General features: G+C 48.9%; 2 protein-coding genes across 3 annotated transcripts in view; one reads left to right on the top strand and one right to left on the bottom strand.

Annotated features, from left to right (window-relative positions):
• Window positions 1-22,066, bottom strand: part of LOC134928429 (2-iminobutanoate/2-iminopropanoate deaminase-like) — a 66,065-nt gene extending 43,999 nt beyond the window's left edge. The window contains exon 1 of one of the 2 annotated variants that reach the window (XM_063924143.1): window positions 21,860-22,066. In XM_063924143.1, coding sequence (XP_063780213.1) covers window positions 21,860-21,969 — 110 coding nt within the window. In that variant the 5' untranslated portion in view covers window positions 21,970-22,066. Of the gene's footprint in view, window positions 1-4,624; window positions 4,820-21,859 lie in introns of those variants that run through there. The other variant, XM_063924144.1, reaches the window with a different exon arrangement.
• LOC134928430 (cytochrome b-c1 complex subunit 7) overlaps window positions 1-26,648 on the top strand; it is a 59,555-nt gene that overhangs the window by 17,794 nt on the left and 15,113 nt on the right. The window lies entirely within an intron of this gene.

Below are 26,648 nucleotides of genomic sequence, written 5' to 3'. Positions count from 1 at the left end.
GTATCAGGGATGCGATCGCCTCTGCCTGATTGACAGGCAGAGGCGACCGCTGGGTGGGAGGGGGCGGAACTTCGGCGTTTGGCCGCCGTTTCGTGGGTTTGGTCCGGCCAACGCAGGCGTGGCCGGACCGAACAGGGGGCGGGCTGCAGCGGCTGCGTGACGTCACACATAGCCGCTACGGGCCGGGGAGCGATGAGTAGCTCCCGGCCAGCACGCTAAAGCTGCTCTTGAAGTGCAAAGGCATCGCCGCTGTGCGATGCCTTTGCACTTCTGCGAGGGGGGGGGGGGGGGCAGACTGACATGTGGGGCGAACTAGCCTTGTTCTGGGCGTCCCCCCGCATGTCAGGGAAGAAGATCGTAATAGCGCAGCTACGATCAACTCGGAATGACCCCCATGATCACTAACAGTGAATTTATTGATACACTGCACAGAGGTGGGAAGACGTACCAAGCTTTCCATTTCATCTATCTATACTCATTGTTTTGCACTGTGTATTTTCTTTGTAATACTTAAGAAATATTACCTTAAAAGTTCCAGGTTGTAGTTCCTACCTGATATTGCTTAATGTATTTTTTCTTAGAGAACTAAGAAAAAATACATTGAGCAATATCAGGTAGGAACTACAAGCATCAGCATGTCCTGTCAAACCCTGTATTGCAACTCTTGATCTCTTTAAAGCTGGTACACACTAGACAATATATTGGACAATTTGCTGTTTTGCACAGAATTGGAATGACAAATCATCCACATTGTCTGGTGGGGATCAGGATGATTTCCCGCTGAATGGGATGCCGGCGTTCAGAATACCGACAGCGGCATCCCGACCATCAGAATCCCAACAGCCCCCCAGTAAGCCCCCTAACCCTCCTCTGCCCCCTACCCTAACCCTCCCTTGTGGGTGCCTAACCCTAACCCTCCCGGGGCGGTGCCTAACCCTAACCCTCCCTTCCCGGCTGCCTAAACCTTACCCTCCCGGGGTGGTGCCTAACCCCAATCTCCCCTTCTATGTTCCTAACCCTAACTCTCCCTCTCATGTCCCTGTACCCTAGCCCTAACCCCCCTTCTCCTGCCTAAACTTAACCTCCCCCTGCCCCCGCGGCAGGAAGCCAGCGCATCCCGCTGTCAGGACGATCGTGATGCCAGCTGTTGGATTCTAGACGCTGAGATTGCATCCTCCTTCGGGATCCTGTCTGACGGGAAGCTAACTGTTTCACGTATGGTGTGTACCAGGGACATGTAGTGCGGTAAATGGCTCAGGAGGCACTGGCTAGTACCTGAGCCAGATTTACATACAATATATGAGCAAAGGGAACATGTGGGTGCAGCAGTATATACATGTGGACATTATACATAGGTGCATCAGTATATACATGTGGGCGTTATACACAGGTGCAGCAGTATATACATGTGGGCATTATACACAGGTGCAGCAGTATATACATGTGGGCATTATACACAGGTGCAGCAGTATATACATGTGGGCATTATACACAGGTGCAACAGTATATACATGGTATTATACCCAGGTGCAGCAGTATATACATGTGGGCATTATACACAGGTGCAGCAGTATATACATGTGGGCATTATACACAGGTGCAGCAGTATATACATGTGGGCATTATACACAGGTGCAGCAGTATATACATGTGGGCATTATACACAGGTGCAACAGTATATACATGTGGGCATTATACACAGGTGCAGCAGTATATACATGGTACTATACAAAGGTGCAGCAGTATATACATGTGGGCATTATACACAGGTGCAGCAGTATATACATGTGGGAATTATACACATGTGCAGCAGTATATACATGAGGGAATTATACGCATGTGCAGCATAATATACTGTTGGAATTTTGGTGAGTTTTGATCAGAGATGTGCAGACAGGATAGGTAGGGGGGGGGGTGTCGGGGGTGAGTAGGCTGCCTCACCTGCCATAGAGTTTTTACTCCAGAGTTTTGACTATAAAAATGATCAGAATAATACAAAGAAGATATTTCTACTATTACCTTTGAATTTTTTATATACTTGATATAGTAAAAGCTTTGACATACACTTTAGTATGCGTCAGAGTAGTCTCTGCCTCACCTCACCGCACATCACTGGTGTGTACACACTATTGCACGCTCCCGTGCGTCGTTCCTCGCATATTTTGATCTGCCTGCAGATTTTAAAGATTTTGAGCAAATCATCTAGTGTATAGGCTCTACCTACATATATACCTGATGTATCGTTAACGACCTGATGTATCGTTATCGTTAACCAAACGTTGCAAGATATATATCATTCGGTCATCTGAAGGATTGCACATTATGTACGCGCTATATCATTTGTTCTGGGGATGAAGGGAAGTCGGGACGACCATAGTGTCATGTGCGCATCATCTAGCTTAGCAGTAAGGTGCGTGTTGGTAACGGCAGGTACTGTCACATATACTACTACTATGAGTAGTGTTCCCTCTAGAAAATGTAGAGGGCAAGGCGCCGGACAGAGGGGGCACATGTGTGCACGCCCCCGAAAAGCGTGGTCATGCAAATCAGGGGGGCGTGGCCATGAAACGTGATTTAAGTGGGCGTTGCGGCCCGCAGACGTTATTACAGGGGCGTGGGTGGCGTCACTGTTGGGGGCGTGCCCAGCACCTACGGAGGTGCTGGGCTTTCCCCAAGCTCTCGATGCGCACGGCATCTTTACATGCTGGGAGGGCAAGAAGCAAGCGGCTGTTTTAGCAGGGCGCCACAGAAAAGGCAGGGTGGATTTTGCCCTTAAAAAAATCGGGCAGGACGCGGCGCCCTGCTAAAACAGCCTAGCGTGAACACTATATGAGGACATATTTGCTGCAGCGTGTCAGCCCAGCACTGAGGCAGAGTGGATGGTGAAGGGAAAAGCTGGAGGCCTGAGATCTGATAGGACGATACAGGATGACTCCCTGTGTACTTTGTGTTACTTTTTCAGAAACAGGTCAAAGGTCTTCCATCTGCTAGAAGCAGAGGCAGAACTCTGGTAGGCAATGGAGTCATCTTCCGCCGGGCTCCTGCTCTGAAGGGGGGCACCTCTACTCCCATTCTGTGACACCAGTGAATTAAGTTATTTGATAGCTGTCGCTGTCTTTTCAGTGGCCGACTTCCTCACTGGTCCCTGCACCTTAAAAATCACACCCTCTCTATTATACTGAATATACACATTTTACAAGTATCACACCCAGGATTAGAAACCACAACCTATTACACTGGAAGCAGACACCTTACTGATGAAGCTGTTTGCTCCTGTATAGGAAATATGAGAATTTTAACTATATGAAGTTACTTCTCTGACAATTACACGTAACTTCATATAGTTAGAATTCTCATGCTACCTCTACAGGAGCAAATAACTCCATCAGTAAAGTGTCTGCTGTCAGTGTATCAGGTCATGGGTTCTAATCCTGGGTATGACTGCTAAGAAATGTGTGATTTAAAATAAAAGACAATTAAATGTATAAATACAGTATATAATGAATTTTCAGAACACTCTCCACACACACACACACACACACACACACACACACACACACACACACACACACACACACACATATATTTATCTTAATATAGGAAATGGGGGGCACCAATATTTATCTTGCCTCCGGGCAACTGTGACAAACTTACGCCACTGGCTAGACGTAAGTAAGCAGCTCCAGTATTGGCTCACTAAATCATACACAGCAGTCTGCAAAGCTCCCTCTTACAGAGCAAACATGTAGTACTGTAGGTATTATGTTACATATTGCTTATACAGTATATCCTGTATTATTATCGTCTAAATGGTGTTTCTATAATTGGTGCAATGTGTGCGGTGCACACGGGCCCCTGGGTACAGGGAGGGCCCACACCACACCCATATTTTAATACTCACCTTTCCGGAGTCCAGCATCGAGTGCTGATCTTGTGTCGAAAATCGCACCCAAAATGGCCGCTGCGCATGCACAGTAGCCAAATTGGTCACCGGAACATGGCTGGCACCATGTTTCCGGAGACCTGTGCATGCGCAGTAGACTCCAGCACATTGCGCCATGCAGAGGAAGGGGCCCACCCGGAGGTGCACATAGGCGCCATGTTTCCGGTAGACTCTGGACTACTGTGCCATGCAGAGGAGGGGGCCCACACGGAAGTGCACACGGGCCCCCTCCTCTGTTAAAGCGCCCCAGCATCCAACAACATCATACATTACAATACAAATAATAATTTACATGAGTACCTTCTCTAATCTAAATTATTATCTTCTAGTATATTTAGCACATACAAACTCCACACATATAGTGCCCTGGATGGAATAATTATTAAGCCACATATTGTGGATTTGCTGTTCATTGAGGCAAAGGGAAACTTTACAGAAAAAAAAAATCTTTTACTCTGGGTTTTGAGTTGCGTTTTTGTGGCTCAGCACACTTTACAACAGGCTGAAGATTCTGGTACCGTTTTTCAACATTGCTAACTGTACAATCATTAACACTCAGGGAATACCAGCTATACAAAGGTACAATAAATACAACAAACAGTAAAGTCTAAACAAGTAAATATTTTAAATATATAACGGGTCACACACGGCAGTTACTGTAACATATACAGCCCTTCATACCTGTAAACCCCTTTGATAACCGGTGCTTTGGGTGTATAGATAATGCGTCGCTGTGACATGATATCTTCTCAGTTACAGATTCTGGATTTACAGACGGAAAATTTAAACAGCAGAGGTAACCTTTGATATTTCCTGACAAAAGGAGTCACCCAGGTTGTGATGAGGAACCTGACTGTCTCTGGCTGACCAATAGAATGAGATTACCTGGGAAAGTATTTAGGATAAACACAGTTGGAGCCTCCTGATTTCCTGACTGCTGAATGGACAACTGTATAGTCCGAGGTTAATTATAATTAATCATTTACAGCCTCTACTGTAGTCTGTAGTTCAAAGGAATAGGTCACTGAATATTTACTTGAGCAAAAACCTGTCATGTCTTTCTCAATTATAGGCTTGTAGTCCTCAGAGGGCTCCTGCAGATCTGACCAATGATCAGGGTAGCCTGTGTCCTCACCTATGTTTTGCCATCTGATTAATAATAATAATAATAATAATAATAATTAATAATAATAATTTTATTTATATAGCGCTCCTTATATAGGACTCAAGGCGCTTAACAGATACATAGCATAATATAGTACAGAAAATAATGAAGTACATTATGGGAATGCTTGAATAAACAGGAAAGTCTTGAGTCTACTTTTGAAGGATTCTATAGTTGGGGCCTCTCGCACTGTGCGGGGAAGTGAGTTCCATAGAGTCGGAGCCGCATGACTAAAAGCTCGACCCCTAGATGAATTACGGGAGATTCTAGGTACTGCTAAAAGTCCTTTATCTACAGATCGCAGTAATCGAGTGGGGCAGTATGGGGTCAGAAGCTGCTTCAGGTACCTTGGGCCCTGGTCATGTAATGCTTTGAAACTCAGTAAGCCAATCTTGAAGATGATTCGCCATCTTACAGGCAGCCAGTGAAGGGAGTAGAGGATGGGTGTTATGTGGCTAGAACGGGGCTGATTGGTTAACAACCTGGCAGTTGTGTTTTGCACCAGCTGTAAGCGTTGCAATTCTTTTGCTGGGAGACCAAGGTAGAGGGCATTACTTGCTTATCATCACATGTCCATTAGGGATGAGTTTAGCATCCCGGAGGTCATCTGACCGACGCCAGAATCCCTACACCCCTAAGGAGATTGGCATCAGGACACCGACAGCCGACATCCCGAAGCTGAGTATCGGGGTGTGGATTAGGGTCCGAAAAGGAGGGGGGTTTAAGAATTTAGGGAGAGGGGATTAGGCAATTGGGGGGTGTTAGGGTTAAGCACTGGGGGAGGGGGGGGGGGGTACCCGTAGCCGACACACCCGGAAGGATAGCCCTAGCCGACAACCTCAGAGGGTTAGGGGAGGGGTAAAGTACTCAACCCTGTCCGGTGTTGGGATTCTCACTGTGTGGATGCCACAGTTGGTCATGTGTCCACCGGCGTCCTGATCAGCGGCATTTAATACCCAACTTGTCCAGTATACCTCAATTACTATTACTGCCACTGGAAATGATATAGCTTACAATGCTTCTTTTTCTACAATGTGATGTCCTGATGCAGCTGTACTAAAAAGTTTAGTGGAAGTATGATTACAGCATGCAGGACTTGGAAGGATCTTGAGTTTAGGTAAATTCGAAATAATAAATTCCAGTTTTTCCTAAACTTTCATCATTCACGGCTTTCTTAGGGGTATATTTACTAAAGGTCAAAATCGATGTTGTGCTTGCAGGGCTAAAACGCACATTTACTAACATTTAAAAAATAGGATTTTGGTACTTACCGGTAAATCCGTTTCTCTGATTCCATACGGGACACTGGAGCTAGGTATTGAGGGGTTAGTTAGTGGGAACTGGCACATGTAATTAAAAAATGTGTAAGGCTCCTCCCCCTCTACTACCCACCATTCCCCAGTTTGGAAAATGTAGGACAAGAGGAAATGAAACAGAGGAGATACAACAGATAGAAAGTGTACAAAAGAACATAACCAACAGGTCAAACCCAAAAACTAATATCAAAAGCAGCAACCAGAGCTGAGGTGGGCGTCCAGTGTCCCCTGTGGAATCAGAGGAATGAATTTACCGGTAGGTACCAAAATCCTATTTTCTCTTTCATTCCACTAGGGGACACTGGAGCTTACGCTGGAGACGTCCCAAAGGTTCCTCCCTGGGCGGGAGAACTCTGAGGTGCCTGCAGAACTAACTTACCGAAACTGGAGACCGAAGCCGCAAATGTATCAAAACAATAAAACTTAATAAAAGTGCTTGCCGACAAGTAGCAGACCGGCAAAGTTGCGATGTGGACGCGCCTCTGCGTGTTGCCCAGGATGTACTCACTGATCTAGTGGAATGCGCCCCAACAGACGCTGGAGGCTGCAAGTGCTTACTGATATAAGCTTGTCGAATGGTTAAACCAGGTATTCCCAACCGCGGTCCTCAAGGCACACCAACAGTACAGGTTTTAGTGATATCCAGGCTTCAGCACAGATGGTTAAATCAAAATAACTGAGGTACTAATTAAGTCACCTGTGTTCAAGCCTGGATATCACTAAAACCAGGACTGTTAGTGAGCCTTGAGGAACGCGGTTGGGAAACACTGGGTTAGACGAATCCAACACGCCAGAGTCTGTTTTGAGGCCGGACACCCTCTGCGGTTAGCATCATACAAAACAAACAACGTGTCTGATTTCCGCACTGAAGCAGTCCTATCAATATAGATACGTAATGCCCTTACTACGTTTAGGGCCGATGAATGTCGCTCTTAGCTCCAGAGTGTTTATTGGTAACCTGCTTTCCTGTGTCGACCACCTGCCCTGAAAGTGAGAATCCAACACCACTGCTCCCCATCCTCTGAGACTTGTGTCTGTCATCAGTACAATCCAGTCCCATATTCCGAACCCGCCATAAGATTGTTCAGCTGAAGCCACCAGAGGAGTGACATCCGCGTCTGGGGAGATAAGTGGACCTGCTGGTGCAGTTGTAGATGGGAACCCGACCACTGCGATAGAAGGTCCAATTGAAACCTTCGTGAGTGATAACGACCAAGTTGTAGAGTCTCGAAAGCCGCCACCATCTTCCCTAACAGCCAGATACAGAGGTGTAATGATACCCATCTTGGTTTTAGGACTAGGACGAATGTCCTGCTCCTTGTCGACCGGAAGAAAAACCCTCTGTTGTCGTGTGTCGAGAATCAGACCTAAAAAATAAATCGAAGACGTTGGGATGGTATCAGTTGTGACTTGTTGAAGTTGATAATCCAGCCGTGATTAATGAGAGTCTGGTATGTTAAGCGTGCATGCTCTAACAGTGTCGTCTCCAGTGGTGCTTTGATTAACAGATCGTCCAGATATGAGACAATGGTAACTCCCAACGCCCTCAGATGAGCGACCATCACCGACATGACCTTGGTGAAAATTCTGGTGGCCGATGACAATCCGAACGGCAGAGCCTGAAATTTATAATGTTCCTTCAAAATGGCAAAACGCAGATAAGCCTGATGTGGGAATATGCAGGTATGCGTCCTTTATATCCATGGATATGAGAAACTCCGCTGGTTCTAAGTTCGCTATGACCAATTGAATGGACTCAATCTTGAACCGATATATTGAGAGGTACTCGTTTAGAGACTTCAGAAGATTTAGGATCGGCCTGACAGAACCGTCCGGCTTGGGAACCACAAAAAGATTTGAGTAGAAAACCAGACTCCTTTGACTCAATGGAACTGGTACCAACACCTGTGATACCAGAAGATTTCCAATAGCTTTCTGCAAGACAAAGGCTCTGTCTGGTGACAGAGGGAGACCGGTTGTGAAGAAACTGCAAAATCTATTTTGTAACCTGACAAGATCAAATGGTGAATCCAAGGATCTGATGAAGTTTGCTCCCAAACCTGCTGAAATGCCATGAGCCGAGCACCCACCTGCGGAGCTCCCAGGTGGGTTAGAAGACCGTCATGCCACTTGTTTCTCAGTTGGCTTTGCTTCTGGATGACGAACTGCCATCTGGGCGCGACCTCTACCTCCTCTTGACTGAGAAGATCCTCTATCTCTGCCACGAAAGGACTGTTGAGGATGAAAGGAGTGACCCAAATAGGGACGTCTGGCCAGTGGAGGTGCCGACGGCAAAAATGTAGATTTTCCTCCTGAGTCTTGAGCAATCCATTAGTCTAGCTATGGACCAAATAAAGTCTCACCTGTAAAAGGAATGGCTTCAACCGCCTTCTTGGATTCAGTACCCAAATGCCAAGATCTTAGCCAGAGAAACGGCCGACGACTAAATTCTGGAACTAATAAGACTAGTGTCCTTAGCGGCAGATGCCAAGTAATTGGCCGATTCACATATGTGCTCTTCGATAATCTTAATAAACACCCCGGACTTCAAGCCACCACTCTATTCTTCTGCCCATTTGACAGTGGCGGAGTTGACACACGCGCTTACCATAGTGGGTCTAAGTTGGGCTCCTGCCGCTGTTTATACGGACTTTAAGGTGGATTCAATCCTGCGGTCCGAAGCATCCTTGAGAGACATGGCCCCTGGTACCAGAAGTGTAGTCTTTTTAGATAAACGTGATACTGGAGGATCCACGGATGGAGGAGTTTTCCACTTACTTGTCATAGTAGGCTGAAATGGATAATGAGAAAGAAATTTCTTTGGCATCTGGAGAAACTTTGTCTGGATGTTTCCAAGCAGAAGCCAGGTGATCATGAATCTGCTGAGAAAAAGGATAGAACACCGGGGTAACCTGTTGTTCATCGAACAACTGAAACTCCTTAGTCTCCGGAAATAGGTTCCTCTGGAAAATAGAGAACCCGTTTAACTGATGGATAAGACCCTCTACACCTTGACCACCGTCGTCGGTATCCTGGCCCAGTTCCACCGGAAGCTCCTCCCATTCACACTCCTCCACTTCTTCCTGTAACAGTTCATTGTCTGAGTCATCAGACTGAAGAACAGCCGGAAGAGGTTGTTTCTGTCTTTTGGAAGTAGACGGAGAGGGTTCCTGGGTGGGTCTGTTAGAAGAACCTACCACAGTCACAAGGCCTTCCATTGCGTTTGCCAAATTCTTGGCCCAAGTTTGCTCCGTATTACGGGACTTAGCCAACTCTGCTGATAAGGCTGCAACAGATCCAGCCAGTGCTGATGCCCAGGCTGGAGTATCGGAAGAGACATTCGCCTTATCGACCACGTCTGTGTTACATTATTCACATAAAGTGGAACTACTGAGGAAATCTGTTAACAGAAACTTTGCTTTGCATTGTAAACAAGAAAATAGCTTCTGAGAAGCCTTTGTGTTTGACCTGCCAGTCATGTCTGATATACACACACAGGAAAGTTATGTCAGAAAATAAATATATATTAGCAAGCTTAGAGACCAGACAATGATAAGGGAGCAGAGGGGGAGTAGCCAACCCGCCCGTAATTCCTATGTCTCCACCAACTAACTCAACACCCCAGCGTACTCACGACCTTGATGGGGTTACTCTGTTGGTAGGAGACATGAAGGCTCCAGCAGCTGTAGAAGCAGTACGGGCCCTTAGAAGGACTTTTCAGCGGAAGACTTGAAAGTCTCTATTATGCACTGATCGCTTGTAGAATCCAGTTCACCTGTGCTCTGCCTGTTATAGGGAGAGGTACAGGGGGTTACAATGTATAATAGCCAATATCTCTTCTCTTTGTAAACAGCTGCAGGAATATACACAGCAGCAGAATGCACACAGAAAATGGCGCCGCTGTAAGCTCCGTCCCCACCTAGTGCTATGTTCTGACATGGCTTCTAGACAGCATGGCATTGTTACACTACATATACACCCAATATGTATACTGTACAGCACTGGGGAGCGGAGAAACAACAGCGTCTTCACTTCCCACTGATCAGAAAACCTTCTAGCCGCCGTTACTATTATGGCCCTCTCTGACCGCCGTGACCCATACCTGACCGCCGGGAGCCGCCATCCAGATCCGCGCTCCCAGAACTAATGCGCCACTGAAGTGACCACCGGGACCTGCCAGCAAGCGCCGCGGTCCCTGAAACGCTGCGTGTTAAACTGACCTCCGGGATCCCCTCGGATCCCCCAGCCGGAGAGATCTTACTTACGGTGGAGCATCTTCCGGGCAGGCTGTTATCCCTCTTAGAATGAGGTGCCGCCAGCGATGCTGTATGGGTGTCGCAGTGACTTTAGTATAGAGCCCTGGGAACCTCTGCTGACATAGTCAGCCTCCGGATCCTGCATAGGCCGGGATATCCAAGTAAAAAATAAATAAATAAATAAAAAGAAAATTCCTAAAAACTCACTGGAGCTAGCTCCAGGGGGTATATTTACTAAAATTCGTGTTTGTGCCAATTTGATGGGAGTTTAATCTCGAATTTTATCGGACGTCTTTTACTGCAACTTTTTGAACTAAGTTTTACTCACCTATGTTGATGTCCTTCGTATTGTCGGGCAGTTCTACGGGAGTGATTAGTAAAACACTACCGGACATCACACAATGAAGCCCGGCCGGATCAGTGAGATCCATGCAGGGCTTCATTGTGTACAGTATTTAATGTGTTAAAGTAAATAAAAAAATTGTGTGGGGTCCCCCCTCCTAAGCATAACCAGCCTCGGGCTCTTTGAGCCGGTCCCGGTTGTAAAAATACAGGGGGGAAAATGCATAGGGTCCCCCCATATTTATACAACCAGCACTGGGCTCTGTGTCCAGTCCTGGTTCAAAAAATACAGGGGACAAAAGACATAGGGGTCCCCCATATTTTTTAAACCAGCACCGGGCTCCACTAGCCAGTGAGATAATGCCACAGCCGGGGGACACTTGTATATAGGTCCCTGCGGCCATGGCATTACCCCCTTCCCCCCCTCCAACTAGGCCGGAGTTTCCTGGAGGAGTGGGGACCCCTTAAATCAAGGGATCCCCCCCTCCAGACACCCAAGGGCCAGGGGTGGAGCCCGAGCCTGTTCCCCCCTCCAGACACCCAAGGGCAGTCGGTGCCAGGCTGATAGCCTTTGTTTGTGTAAAAAAAAGAGAATATTGTTTTTTTGTTGTAGAACTACAAGTCCCAGCAAGCTTCCCCACAAGCTGTTACTTGGAGAACCACAAGTACAAGCATGTGGGGAAATAATGGGCCCGCTGGTACCTGTAGTTCTACAACAACAAAAAATACCCCCAAAAAAACACAAGACACACACCGTGAAAGTAACATTTTATTCAGACACACTTACACACTCACATACTTACCTACGGGATCCGGTCTGAAGATCGACAGTGTCTAGGTCGACAATGTTTAGGTCGACCACTATAGGTCGACAGTCACTAGGTCGACATGGATGGAAGGTCGACATGGTTTCTAGGTCGACATGTGCTAGGTCGACAGGTCTAAAGGTCGACATGAGTTTTTCAAATTTTTTAATTTTTTTAATTTTTTCATACTTAACGATCCACGTGGACTACGATTGGAACGGTAAAGTGTGCCGAGCGAAGCTAAGGCACCATGCCCGAAGCATGGCGAGCGAAGCGAGCCATGCGAGGGGCCGCGGTGCACTAATTTGGGATCCCGGTCAATCTACGAAGAAAACGACACCAAAAATAAATAAAAATCCTCATGTCGACCTTTAGACCTGTCGACCTAGCACATGTCGACCCAGAAACCCTGTCGACCTTCCATCCATGTCGACCTAGTGACTGTCGACCTATAGTGGTCGACCTAAACATTGTCGACCTAGACACTGTCGATTTGATGAACCACACCCATTACCTACATCCAATGCTGAGAATCACGTCCACTTGTCCATGTAGAATCCACGGGTTACCTGTAAAAATAAAATTATACTTACAACCAATCCAGTGAAGATCTGTCCTCTTCTTTCACGAAGTAATCCAGGGACTTGAATAAAATAAATAAACGAAAACCCGATCCACGCACCTAAAGGGGTTCCATGTTTACACATGGAACCCCTTTCCCCGAATGCCGGGACCCCCTGTGACTTCTGTCACTGAAGGTCCCGCCAGCCAATCAGGGAGCGCCACGTCATGGCGCTCTCCTGATTGGCTGTACGCTCCTAGCCTGTCAATCATGAGGAGCGCACTGGCTAGAATGGAGCATAGCGCAGCTCCATTCTACCCAATGATGGGAACTTTGCAGTCTGCGGTAAACCGCAAAGTTAATTGGGGTCACCCACAAGAGTGACCCCAATTAACTTTGCGGTTTACCGCAGACTGCAAAGTAGCTTGCGGTGAGGTTTGCTGGGACTTGTAGTTCTATGACAAAAATAATATTCTCTTTTTACACAAACAAAGGCTATCAGTCCGGCACCCACCACCCCGGGATGCGGGGACAGCCTCGGGCTTCACCCCTGGCCCTTGGGTGCCTGGAGGGGGGGGGACCCCTTGATTTAAGGGGTCCCCACTCCTCCGGGGAACCCCGGCCAGGGGTGACTAGTTGGGGGGTAATGCCACGGCCGCAGGGACCTATATAAAAGTGTCCCCCGCTGTGGCATTATCTCTCTGGCTAGTGGAGCCCGGTGCTGGTTTAAAAAATACTGGGGACCCCTACATCGGTATTTTTTGAACCAGGACTGGACGCAGAGCCTGGTGCTGGTTGTATAAATATGGGGGGACCCTACACATTTGACTGGCTCAAAGAGCCCGTGGCTGGTTATGCTTAGGAGGGGGGACCCCACGCAATTTTTTTTTTACATTTTTTAAGGGAAACAGACCCTTTCCCACAGATAAGCATGCACGGATCTCACTGATCCGTGCATGACTATCCAAACACGCCAGGAAAAAGCAGGTCTATTTTTAAGCTGCTTTTTTTTTAACAAATTCTATGCTTTCCCAGCAGTGTTTGCCTATTGTTGGCAGTGATTGAGAATACAAATTCTTAGTAAATTACCGAGTTGTATCAAATAACAGCCGTGTTTGACCGATGGTCTATTGATTCGTATTTGTGTGTTCAGCAGTGTATCTCAATACGAATAGCCCTAACACTGCCGAGATTTGTGTTTAGTAAATTCCTGAGATGACAAAACTCTGACAAAATCGGGACTTTAGTAAATATATCCCCGGGTGTGACCAGTTCCCTTGGCACATTTTTAAAACTGGGGAATGGTGGGTAGTAGAGGGGGAGGAGCCTTACACATTTTTAAATTACATGTGCCAGTTCCCACTGACTAACCCCTCAATACCCAGTGTAAGCTCCAGTGTCCCCTAGTGGAGTGAAAGAGAAATGCATATTAAAGATCAGCTGTTAATAAATGTGTTTCAGCCTTAAATCAATTGAGATCAATTTTCATTGATTTGAAATTTATTAAAATAAATGAAAATTGATCTTTAGTAAATATTGACCTAAGGCTCTCAGAATGTTTCACTGCACCCCCAGGCTAAGGACGAGATTCAATTAGCATTGAGAATTCTTAGGAATAGTGCGCACTGATTGGCGGATATCCTATTATCCGTGAAAACGCGGTTTTGCTATATAAATAGGACTTTTTATCGCACTTGCGAAAACTTGGTATCCTAGTAGCTGTGAAAAGTTATAGACAAAAAGTCTCCATAGGTTTTATTGCTAATTTGCTTTCTCGGAGCAGGTGATAAGTAGTGCAAAATCCCTATTTTAAGGTAAAAATATGGGGACTTGGTGCAGAACCCCTGGAACACCATCCTGAACGACTAATTAGGCACATAGAAGTTTGTAATTATTTTCAGTTGGTATATAATATCATGTCATTTTTGGGGTCAAAAATGCAAAGGGATGGAATTTGTGATGCATGGTATGGGACAGGTATATTGGGATTAGGGAGGCCAATCCCAGGATCGGGATCGGCGGGATCCCGGGATTTGGGCCCAAAAATGCCGGGATTTGAATCCCGGGATTGGAGCCTCCAATCCCGGGATTCACGGAATTAGTGTGCGCATGCGCAGTTTTGCCGGACAGCGCTGAGCACTACAGTACAGCGCTGCCCGGCTGTCAGCAAGATAGATACAGCAGCCACAGGTAGTTCCACATACACACTGACCTCGCTGGCGGCATTTCAAATGCAGCGCCGGCCAATCAGAGCTGGCAGACCGGCAGCCAATCAGGGAAGCGGCAGCAGACACGGCTCCTGATTGGCTGCCAGACTGCCAGTACTGACTGGCTGGCGGCCAGCGCTACATTTGAAATGCCGCCAGCGCGGTCAGTGTGTGTTTGTGTCCATGGCTGGTGCCCGCGGCCCATTAATTAGTAAGTGTTATCGTTACACCCACACTCCCTCTCTGCTCCTGAAATCCTCCCTGCTCGCTACACCCACCCTCCCTTCCTGCTCCTTACATGCTCCCTACACACCCACCCTCCCGCTGCTCCCTACACCCACCTTCCCTTCCTGCTCCTGACATCTTCCCTGCTCGCTACACCCACCTTCCCTTCCTGCTCCTTACACGCTCCCTACACACCCACCCTTCCGCTGCTCCCTACAACCACCCTCCTTTCCTGCTCACTACATCCACCCTCCTTACATGTTCCCTACACCCACCCTCCCTTCCTGCTCCTGACATCTTCCCTGCTCGCTACACCCACCCTCCCGCTGCTCCCTACACCCACCTTCCCTTCCTGCTCCTGACATCTTCCCTGCTCGCTACACCCACCCTCCCGCTGCTCCCTACACCCACCTTCCTTTCCTGCTCCTGACATCTTCCCTGCTCGCTACACCCACCCTCCCGCTGCTCCCTACACCCACCTTCCCTTCCTGCTCCTGACATCTTCCCTGCTCGCTACACCCACCCTCCCGCTGCTCCCTACACCCACCTTCCCTTCCTGCTCCTGACATCTTCCCTGCTCGCTACACCCACCTTCCCTTCCTGCTCCTTACACGCTCCCTACACACCCACCCACTACTCCCTACATCCACCCTCCTTTCCTGCTTACTACATCCACCCTCCTTTCCTGCTCCTTACATGCTCCCTACACCCACCTTCCCTTCCTGCTCCTGACATCTTCCCTGCTCGCTACACCCACCCTCCCGCTGCTCCCTACACCCACCTTCCCTTCCTGCTCCTGACATCTTCCCTGCTCGCTACACCCACCCTCCCGCTGCTCCCTACACCCACCTTCCCTTCCTGCTCCTGACATCTTCCCTGCTCGCTACACCCACCTTCCCTTCCTGCTCCTTACACGCTCCCTACACACCCACCCTCCCACTACTCCCTACATCCACCCTCCTTTCCTGCTTACTACATCCACCCTCCTTTCCTGCTCCTTACATGCTCCCTACACCCACCTTCCCTTCCTGCTCCTGACATCTTCCCTGCTCGCTACACCCACCCTCCCGCTGCTCCCTACACCCACCTTCCCTTCCTGCTCCTGACATCTTCCCTGCTTGCTACACCCACCCTCCCACTGCTCCCTACACCCACCTTCCCTTCCTGCTCCTGACATCTTCCCTGCTCGCTACACCCACCTTCCCTTCCTGCTCCTGACATCTTCCCTGCTCCCTACACCCACCTTCCCTTCCTGCTCCTGACATCTTCCCTGCTCGCTACACCCACCCTCCCGCTGCTCCCTACACCCACCTTCCCTTCCTGCTCCTGACATCTTCCCTGCTCGCTACACCCACCTTCCCTTCCTGCTCCTTACACGCTCCCTACACACCCACCCTCCCGCTACTCCCTATATCCACCCTCCTTTCCTGCTCACTACATCCACCCTCCTTTCCTGCTCCTTACATGCTCCCTACACCCACCTTCCCTTCCTGCTCCTGACATCTTCCCTGCTCGCTACACCCACCCTCCCGCTGCTCCCTACACCCACCTTCCCTTCCTGCTCCTGACATCTTCCCTGCTCGCTACACCCACCCTCCCGCTGCTCCCTACACCCACCTTCCCTTCCTGCTCCTGACATCTTCCCTGCTCGCTACACCCACCCTCCCGCTGCTCCCTACACCCACCTTCCCTTCCTGCTCCTGACATCTTCCCTGCTCGCTACACCCACCTTCCCTTCCTGCTCCTTACACGCTCCCTACACACCCACCCTCCCGCTACTCCCTATATCCACCCTCCTTTCCTGCTCACTACATCCACCCTCCTTTCCTGCTCCTTACATGCTCCCTACACCCACCCTCCACTCCTCGCTGCCCTCCACATATACTCTCCCTGCTCCCTACACTGATCCCTACTGCAATCCCGGGAATCCTGGGATTGAGCATTTTTCAATCCTGAATCCCGGGATTGAAAAAATGCCCCGGGATTGGCTTCCCTAATTGGGATGCTTTATGAGTGGGACAAGTGTTTTTAGGCTTGCAGGTGGGTGTAGTTGTTTTTTAAAAGTACCTATAAATGACCCAAATATATACTAACTGTATACCCATTTTTATGTACCCCTAATTTAATTAGAGCACTTACTTTGCTGAAAAAAATTACTTTCTACCATTCTTTTCAATTAAAAAAAAAAAAAGCATATAACAGCCATTTGACCCAATGTAAGTACCCCAAACACTTTTATTATGGCCACTAATAGACTTCTCTAATGTTTTGCTGTATTAGTTTGGCTTTTTCGGGGGTACAGGCAGATTTCTCTATTTTCTCCTATACATATCTCTGGTTTTGCTGGCAAGAATTATCGTGCAGATCACATTTTCATGATTTTGGAATAGTATAGGTGCGAAAAAACGGGAGTAGACATACCCTGATAAGTCATGGCAACTTTCGTGTGATAGGTGCAAAAAGTTGACCTGTGATAAACTGCGCTATTGTGTGTTATCCAGCAGTAAAACCCAGCCCCCATCACTGGTTTTACCTATCACATGGAACAGAAGAGGAGGAAAGAAAGGCATGAAGTGGGAGAAGTGGAAGATCTGGTGCAAGTGGGTATTGGGAGCAGGTAGGAGGACGAGGGACATGGCAGACAACGATAAAGAAGGGGACAGAGAGTAATAACAAAAAGATGACACAGGCAGAGGATGGGACAAACATGGGTTGGGGAGAGGGGGTGGAATCAGGGGTGGGAAAGGGAGGAGAAAATTCACTACTTACATAAATGTCTTTCAGAAGCCAGGTATCTGTGGGCCCTTTTTCAGACTGGAACGCTGCTACAGCACCGCCCGCTGTCTGATGCCCGGTGAAGCGTGCGCACATGCAGAAGCCACACTGCACATGCGCACACAGTGAGATGCGACGGCATCTCACTTGTGCAATCTCCTCTGCCTGATTGTCTGATTGTCTCTGCCTGATTGTCTGGACCTCTGCTGGGGCGGGTCGCGGTGGCTGCGTGGCGTCACACGCAGCCCGCTGCGACCCAAAACTTGGCAGGCAGCCGCCTGCCTTCACAGCTAGACAGCTAGGCTGCACAGGCGGAGGGCTACTCGAACCATGCGAAAGCACCGCCATCATGCGATGCTTTCGCATGTCTTGGGGGGGGGGGGGGGGGGGGGGGGGGCTGGATCTGACATACGGGGCGGACTTGCCCTGTGCTGGGCGTCCCCCTGCATGTCAGAGGAAGTTATCTGAATCACCCCCTGTATGCAGTGCAGACTGGTTGCAGGAATCCACACACAGAGGTCGATCCAATTAGCACTGATGACTCACACCCGCGACTTTACAGGGGCCCGAATTCGCACAAAAGTGCTCGCCGCCCCGTAGAGGTCCAATCAATTTTGTGTGCTAATTGGATTGACCCCATAGGAGGACTCACAATTATATTACATAGCCATACTAATAAACTAATATCTGCAACCCACCATAAAATGATTAAGCACATCATTAAATTAGTCCCTCATCTACATTATATTAAATTATTACCCACCACTTCCGTGCCAATACATTACTAGCCCAGTCCCCCGTTCCATTACAATAATTGACTAATCCTCACACCATTAAATTAACAGACCAGTGACAACCCCCTTACATTAAATTATACCCCCACCAAACCATGAAACTTAAAGAATGCAGGGCTGGTGCTCCCTAGGGAAAACACATTTTTTTGGGGTTCCTCTTCCCTAAGGATACTAGCCTGTGCTGACCTGCCTAGAGCTAGTTGACACTATGGCGGGAGGACATCAATGTCGAATCTTGATCCTTCTATAGTGCCACCATCCTGACCTTCTATACACTGGTGGTTGGAGCTACAGTACCAGTGGATCCTGTACTTCCACAATGAAGGTAGGTCAGTCACTGTACCCGTTACATGTACGATTTATTAATAATGTGTAGGAACTATATATTAGAAATGGAGAGCACTGGAGGTTACGAAGTTATCATGTTGATATTTAGAATGTCAACACCATAAAGTTGACATTTGAGATGTCCAGCCAAAATGTTGACATGTGAATTTAGGGTTAGGATTAGGTTGTGGATAAGGTTAGGCAGTGGCTAAGGTATTATTATGCTGTAGTCAGCATTAGGCTGCAGTTAGGGTTTGGTTGCTGTTTGGGTTAGGCTTCAGTTAGGGTTATGGGGGGTCATTTCGAGTTGATCGCACGCTAGCTACTTTTTGCAGCCGTACAAACGCATAGTCACCACCCACTGGGGAGTGTATATTTGCTGTGCAAGTGTGCGATTGCATGTGCAGCCGAGCGGTACAAAAATAGTTTGTGCAGTTTCTGAGTAGCTCAGAACTTACTCAGCCCTTGCGATCACTTCAGCCTGTCCGGTCCCGGAATTGACATCAGACACCCGCCCTGCAAACGCTTGGACAAGTCTGCGTTTTTCCAACCACTCCCTGAAAGCGGTCAGTTGACACCCACACATGCCCTCTTCCTGTCAATCTCCTTGCGATCGGCTGTGCAAATGGATTCTTCGTTAAGTCCATTGCACAGCAACGATCTGCTTTGCACCCGTACGACGCGCCTGCGCATCACGGTGCATACGCATGCGCGGTAGTGACCTGATCGCTGCACTGCGAAAAACAGCAGTGTGCGATCAGGTCGGAATTACCCCCATGGTGCTATTAGGGTGGGGGTGCCGTAGCATGTGTTTGCTCTAGGCACCATGACTTCATGCTACACCTCTGGGCGGCAGGGCAGTAATACTTACCAGGAGCCACCTCTGCCGGGTTGTGGATGACAGCACAGATGATCTCCCTGTCTCCAAGATCTCACGGCCACTGAGAGCAAGGAAAAGTCTGCAATCTACTTGGCACTCTATTCAAAATACTTGTATAGTGGCAAGTGGTTTGCAGACTGTCCCTTGCTCTTAGCACGAGCAAGTTAGTGACCTCGCAGACAGAGAGAGCAGCCAAAGTATTATAAGTGTAATAGGCAGTGGTGTATAAGGGGTTGGAGGACCTGTCATCATGTGTGTGTGCCGCTTATACCTATGCTAAACCCTACTACTACCACCATTACCTCCACCACCTCCCGAGCTACCATGTGTCACTACTACTACTCCTACCCAATGTCTCCTACTACCACCACCAATACCTCCACCACCTTCCCAGCTGCCATGTATCATTACTACAACCCCTACCCATTGTCTCCTACTACCATCACCACCATTACCTCCACCACCTCCCCAGCTGCCATGTGTTACTACTACTACCCCTACCCAGTATCTACTACTACCACCACCATTTCCCCCACCGCCTCCCCAGCTACCATGTGTCACTACTACTACCCCTACCCAATGTCCCCTACTACCACCACCTCCCCAGCTGCCATGTGTCACTACTACTACCCCTACCCAGTATCTACTACTACCACCACCATTACCCCCACTACCTCCCCAGCTACCATGTGTCACTACTACTACCCCTACCCACTGTCTCCTACTACCACCACTCCCCAGCTGCCAAGTATCACTACTACTACCCCTACCCATTGTCTCCTACTACCACCGCCACCATTACCTAAACCACCTCCCCAGCTACCATGTGTCACTAATACTACCCCTACCCAATGTCTCCTACTGCCACCACCAATACCTCCACCACCTCCCCAGCTGCCATGTGTCACTACTACTACCCCTACCCAGTATCTCCTACTACCACCACATTTACCCCCACCACCTCCCCAGCTACCATGTGTCATTACTACTACCCCTACCCATTGTCTCCTACTACCACTGCCACCATTACCTCCACCACCTCCCCAGCTGCCATGTGTCACTACTACTACCCCTACCCAGTATCTACTACTACCACCATTACCCCCACCACCTCCCCAGCTACCATGTGTCACTAATACTACCCCTACCCATTGTCTCCTACTACCACCACCATTACCCCCACCACCTCCCCAGCTGCATGTGTCACTACTACTACCCCTACCAAGTATCTCCTACTACCACCACCATTACCCCCACCACCTCCCCAGCTGCCATGTATCACTACTACTACCCCTACCCAGTATCTCCTACTACCACCACCATTAGACCCACCACCTCCCCAGGTGCCATGTATCACTACTACTACCCATACCCAGTGTCTCCTACTACCACCACCATTACCCCCACCACCCCTCCAGCTGCCATGTGTAACTACTACTACCCCTACCAAATATCTCCTACTACCACCACCATTACCCCCACCACCTCCCCAGCTGCCGTGTATCACTACTACTACCCCTACTAAGTATCTCCTACTACCACCACCATTACCCCCACCACCTCCCCAGCTGCCGTGTATCAATACTACTACCCATACCCAGTGTCTCCTACTACCACCACCTCCCCAGCTGCCAAGTATCACTACTACTACCCCTACCCAGTATCTACTACTACCACCATCACCATTACCCCCACCACCTCCCCAGCTACCATGTGTCACTACTACTACCCCTACCCAATGTCTCCTACTACCACCACCAATACCTCCACCACCTTCCCAGCTGCCATGTATCATTACTACAACCCCTACCCATTGTCTCCTACTACCACCACCACCATTACCTCCACCACCTCCCCAGCTGCCATGTGTTACTACTACTACCCCTACCCAGTATCTACTACTACCACCACCAATACCTCCACCACCTTCCCAGCTGCCATGTATCATTACTACAACCCCTACCCATTGTCTCCTACTACCACCACCACCATTACCTCCACCACCTCCCCAGCTGCCATGTGTCACTACTACTACCCCTACCCAATGTCTCCTACTACCACCACCTCCCCAGCTGCCATGTGTCACTACTACTACCCCTACCCAGTATCTACTACTACCATCACCATTACCCCCACCACCTCCCCAGCTACCATGTGTCACTACTACTGCCCCTACCTAATGTCTCCTACTACCACCACCTCCCCAGCTGCCAAGTACCACTACTATTACCACTACCCATTGTCTCCTACTACCTACTTACTTGTACCTGATGCCCTCCTCCTGTCCTGGGGGTGTTGCTGAGCTCTGACCTCTGTGTGGTTCTCTGATCCTCAGTTCTGCAGTGGGGGCTGCCATACTTCCAGCCACCATTACTCAGCTCTCCTGTCTGAGGCCCTGCTGTCTAGTAGTGCTTCTATTGGCGCCCGGTGGTTCCTGGCTCTGGATTACTCACAGCTGCCTGTCCACTTCCTGCTAACTGGTCTTACGGCGCTCACCCTCTGTTGTGCTCTCAGGCCCGCCACCATCTTCAAAGCCTCCTGATGATTCATCTGTTGCTTCAGGCGCTGCTGAAGCTGCTCACGGGTACTGCAGTCTGTTGGATTGATAAAAAAAAGTAATGCTTTACATGATAATATTGCTGACTGAAATTGCAAATATTGATGAGCATCTTCCAGGTGAAGACAATAAAAATGGATATCCTAGGTCAGGGCCGTCTTAACAGTAGTGTAGGATCCTGGGCACAGCAATGCACTGGGGCCCCTATCCATCCTCCAGCGGTAGGAGTGGGGGTGCTACCAGCGGCGGCTTTGATGTCCCACTGGCGGTAGGGGGTGTTCTAGCTTCCGCTTAGAATTTAGGACCTGGAGCAGTAATTTCTGCTAATTAACTCTTTGCTGCACAGATGGTGGGATATGGGGCAGGAGGGAGAACACTAAACTGTAGAAGGGGGCTTTGGGCTGAATGAAGGGGCCCCAGTATGACTTCCAGGGTGGTAGGGGGTGTTTAATACGTAGGAGAGGGGCTTAATATTCATAATTTTCCGGTGAGAGGGCAGCTTGCTTGACTGCAGATATCTCAAGCTCCTGGAAATAGATTTCTTAGCTTTGAATGGGATAAAAAAAACAAAACTAGAGAGTCCCACCTTTCAGGAGGTATAGGGGACTTGGGAATCAGAGTTCAGGAACCAGAGCAATCCACCAATGAAAATATAAAACTGCATACCAGGCATGTGGAGCTGTAGCAGGGACCAGCTGCTGGAAGGCTGATATCTCTGGTTCTGGGCATAGTAGAGGCAAGCTGCCAGTGTCCACCAAAAGGGGAGAGTTCCAGCTTATGGAGTATACCCGCAGAAAAACTCTAAAGGCCCATATTCACGGGCAGATGTGGGGAGAGATGTGTGCTGAGCGAACTGCTCAGGACAGATCTCTCCCCTCACTCAGCACAGCGCAATGTGTGCTGAGCATGCGGGGGTGACAATCATTTCACCCAGCGGGTGAAATGAGCGACCTGCTAGATTGAGCCTGCATGCAGGCCAATCTAGCACCGGCGATAGCGACACGCGGGACCGCGCATCGCTATCGCTGTGGGGGGTACACACGGAGAGATCATGCTTAAAATCAAAGCAATCTAGTCAGATTGCTTAGATTTTAAACTGGTATCGCTCCGTGAGTACACCCTTTAAGTCAGACAGAACCCAAGATATCTGGCTGGAAATAGCAATTAACCGGATTGGATGGAGACCACTGCTTTGACATCAAATATCTGTGGTTCCCCAGGGCCGATTTTAAAAAAATCTGGTACCCCTGGAAAGAGGGGACCCTCAGCTATCAGTTTAGGGCCCTTATACTCCTGGGGCCCTTGGGCAAGAGCCCATTGAGCCCATACGAATAGACGGCCCTGTCCTAGGTGACGTTTATTAAAGAGCTACAATAGACCTTTTTACACAATTCGTGCTACTTTACCACCACCTAGTGAACATTATTGAAACAACAGTCTATGTGACATTGTCAAACTATTTCCTCTAATACGGGAACTACTTGTTCTATATACTTTACCTACAGACAATGACCAATTCTATCAAACCTACTTTACTGTGTCCTGTAAACAAAATAAACATTTCTCTAATTTCATTTATTAAATAATGATATGTATTTAATAGGAAAAAACAAAATCTAATGTAGTATATAGACCTTACCTGCCTACTTTGGAAAAGCATTTCAGGGAGATCGTGAAAGCAACACCTATGAGCGCAGTGTTAAAGTGAACGTGTACTGCTACATCTGAGCAGTGTCAGAAAATGTACTATCATCCAATGTAACTGAGTCCCAGAGCAGTTAGTAATACCCCTTTCACATCGCACAAATAACCCGGCATATTGCTGGGTCGACATGGGTCAGTGGGGGTAATTCCGAGATGATCGTAGCTGTGCTAAATTTAGCACAGCTATGATCATTCACACTGACATGCGGGGGGACGCCCTGCACAGGGCTAGTCCGCCCGCATGTCAGTGCCGGACCCCCCCGCAGAAGAGCAAAGGCATCACACAGCGGCGATGCCATTGCACTTCAAGAGTAGCTCCCGACCAGCGCATCTTTAGCGTGCTGGCCGGGAGCTACTCATTGCTCCCCGGCCCGCGGCAGCTGCGTGTGACGTCACACAGCCGCTGGGGCCCGCCCCCAGTTCGGTCCGGCCACGCCTGCGTTGGGCGGATCACGCCCACGAAGCGGCGGCCGCCGTTCCCCCCCCGCGCGCCCAGTGACCGCCTCTGCCTGTCAATCAGGCAGAGGCGATCGTAGCGGCCCGACGGCATTCGGACGTCTGGCATGCGCCGGCGCACTGCGGCGCTGGTGCAGTTCTGACCCGATCGCACCACAGCGATAAACTGCAGCGTGCGATCGGGTCAGAATGACCCCCAGTGTGCGGTGTGAAAGGGCCATGTCCGAATTCCCAGGTCGCCTGACCCAGTAATTCAACCCGGGTAATAAGCAATGTTATTCCTGGGTTGAATACCGGGTCAGACGCAGGGTGAATGGATTGCAGGGTCGATGCGACCCGGTACACATACACAGCATAAGGAGAGGCGGCGCGGAGATGAGCTCATCTCCCAGCGCCGCCTCCGCCCCCCGCAGCTATGGCAACCAACCCGGCAATTTGCTGGGTCGGGAAGCCAGAAGATAGTCTCCAATGCCGGATCCCACTCAGGAAGGTCCCGTTTCCAATTCCTGGGTGGAATCCAGCATTGGAGATGTGAAAGGGGTAGAACATATGTACTTGTTGATAAACACACAGTGATACTTTTCAGGGCTTGTTCATGTTCTAGTCAGGTCTGAGACTCAATGTCGGCACCAATTAGGTCGACACCTCGACATGAACAAGGTCGACATGAGTTTTTATGTTTTTTGGGTGTCGTTTTCTCTGTAATGTGACCGAGAACCCCAATTAGTGCACCGAGGCTCCTCGCTTGGCGAGCGAAAGGTTACCGTTCCCAGTTGTAGTCCACGTGGATCGTAAAGTATGAAAAAGTAAAAAAAATTGAATGTTTTTTTTTTAAAAAACTCATGTCGACCTTTTTCCATGTTGACCTATTTCAGGTGTTGACCTAAGGTGTGTCTACCAATTGGTGTCAACCTAAGTGGTGTCGACCTGGAGTCCGGATACCGTTCTAGTCACAATTGGTTCCATATAAGTGGCCACAAGAAACCTTACATGATAATGCATGTCACCATAGGGATTGTGCCTTATGACCCGTGCAGAGAAATGGCGCTGATGATCCCGTTTGAATGTATATATAGCCTTTTTTTTCCCAAGAACAAATCAGCTAAATAATGGGGGTAAAGGGGGGTACACACGGAGAGAACAGTGCTTAATTTCTAAGCAATCTGACTAGAGCGATGTGCTAGAGCATGAGCGATGTGCTAGATTGAGCCTGCATGCAGGCCAATCTAGCACAAGCGATAGCGAAGCGTGGGGCCGCGCATCGCTATCGCTGTGGGGGTACACACGGACAGATCATGCTTAAAATCTAAGCAATCTAGTCGGATTGCTTAGTAATTACTCCTTGAGTACCCCCCTTTAAGGTGCAATCAGGGAGATTATCATACTCTTCAGGGAGTAAGGGATATTGCAGCTATTTCAGGGAGTCTCCACAACAATGAGGGAGAGATGACATCAGCTGTAACATTAATACCACTGACAGGTGAAGTAACATCCATTATCTCGTTACAATGGCACCTGTCAAGGAGTGAACACTCAGTTATACCCCTTTCACACCGCACAAATAACCCAGTATATTGCCGGGTTGAAGCGGGGCGCTGTGCGGTATGAAAGGTCTGTCCCAAATTCCCAGGTCGCCTGACCCAGTAATTCAACCCGGGAATAAAGAAGGGTTAGTGTCGGGTCAGGTGCAGTGTGAATGGGTTTCCCAGGTCGATGTGACTCGGGACCCGTTCACAGCATAGGGAGAGGCGGTGCAGAGATAATCTCATCTCCTAGCGCCGCCTCTGATGACGCCGCAGACCCCGATGACAAGCTGACCCGGCAATATGCCGGGTTGGGAAGCCAGTTCTCAGGGTCCAATGCCAGGTAGCAACCGGGAAGGACCCGTTTCCAATTCCTGGGTGCGACCCGGCATTAGCAATCTGAAAGCGGTATCATTAGAAGCAAGAAAAATGGGCAAGCATAATGATCTGACTTACCAGGGCCAAATTGTGATGGCTGGACGTCTGGGTCAGGTCTTCTGGGGTGTTACCATTATGCAGTGGTTAGTACCTACCAAAAGTGGTCCAAAGAAGAAGAAATGTTATGCTGGGAATCCTTGGCTCCTGGCATTCATGTAGATGTTACTTTGATGTGTACAACCTACCTATACATTGTTGAAGACCGAGTACACCCCTTCATGGCAATAATATTCCGTGATTATCCAGGCCTCTTCCAGCAGGATAATGCGCTCTGCCACACGGTAACAATTGTTCAGGAATGGTTTGAGGAACATGACAGAGTTCTAGGTGCTGACTTGGTGTCGTTCAGTGCTGGCATAAGGGGGTATAACC

Source organism: Pseudophryne corroboree, chromosome 5, assembly GCF_028390025.1.
Source record: "Pseudophryne corroboree isolate aPseCor3 chromosome 5, aPseCor3.hap2, whole genome shotgun sequence".
NCBI classification, from domain to species: domain Eukaryota; kingdom Metazoa; phylum Chordata; class Amphibia; order Anura; family Myobatrachidae; genus Pseudophryne; species Pseudophryne corroboree.
Note: the sequence above shows the minus strand (reverse complement) of the source record. Positions and strands in the feature narration are given on the sequence as shown.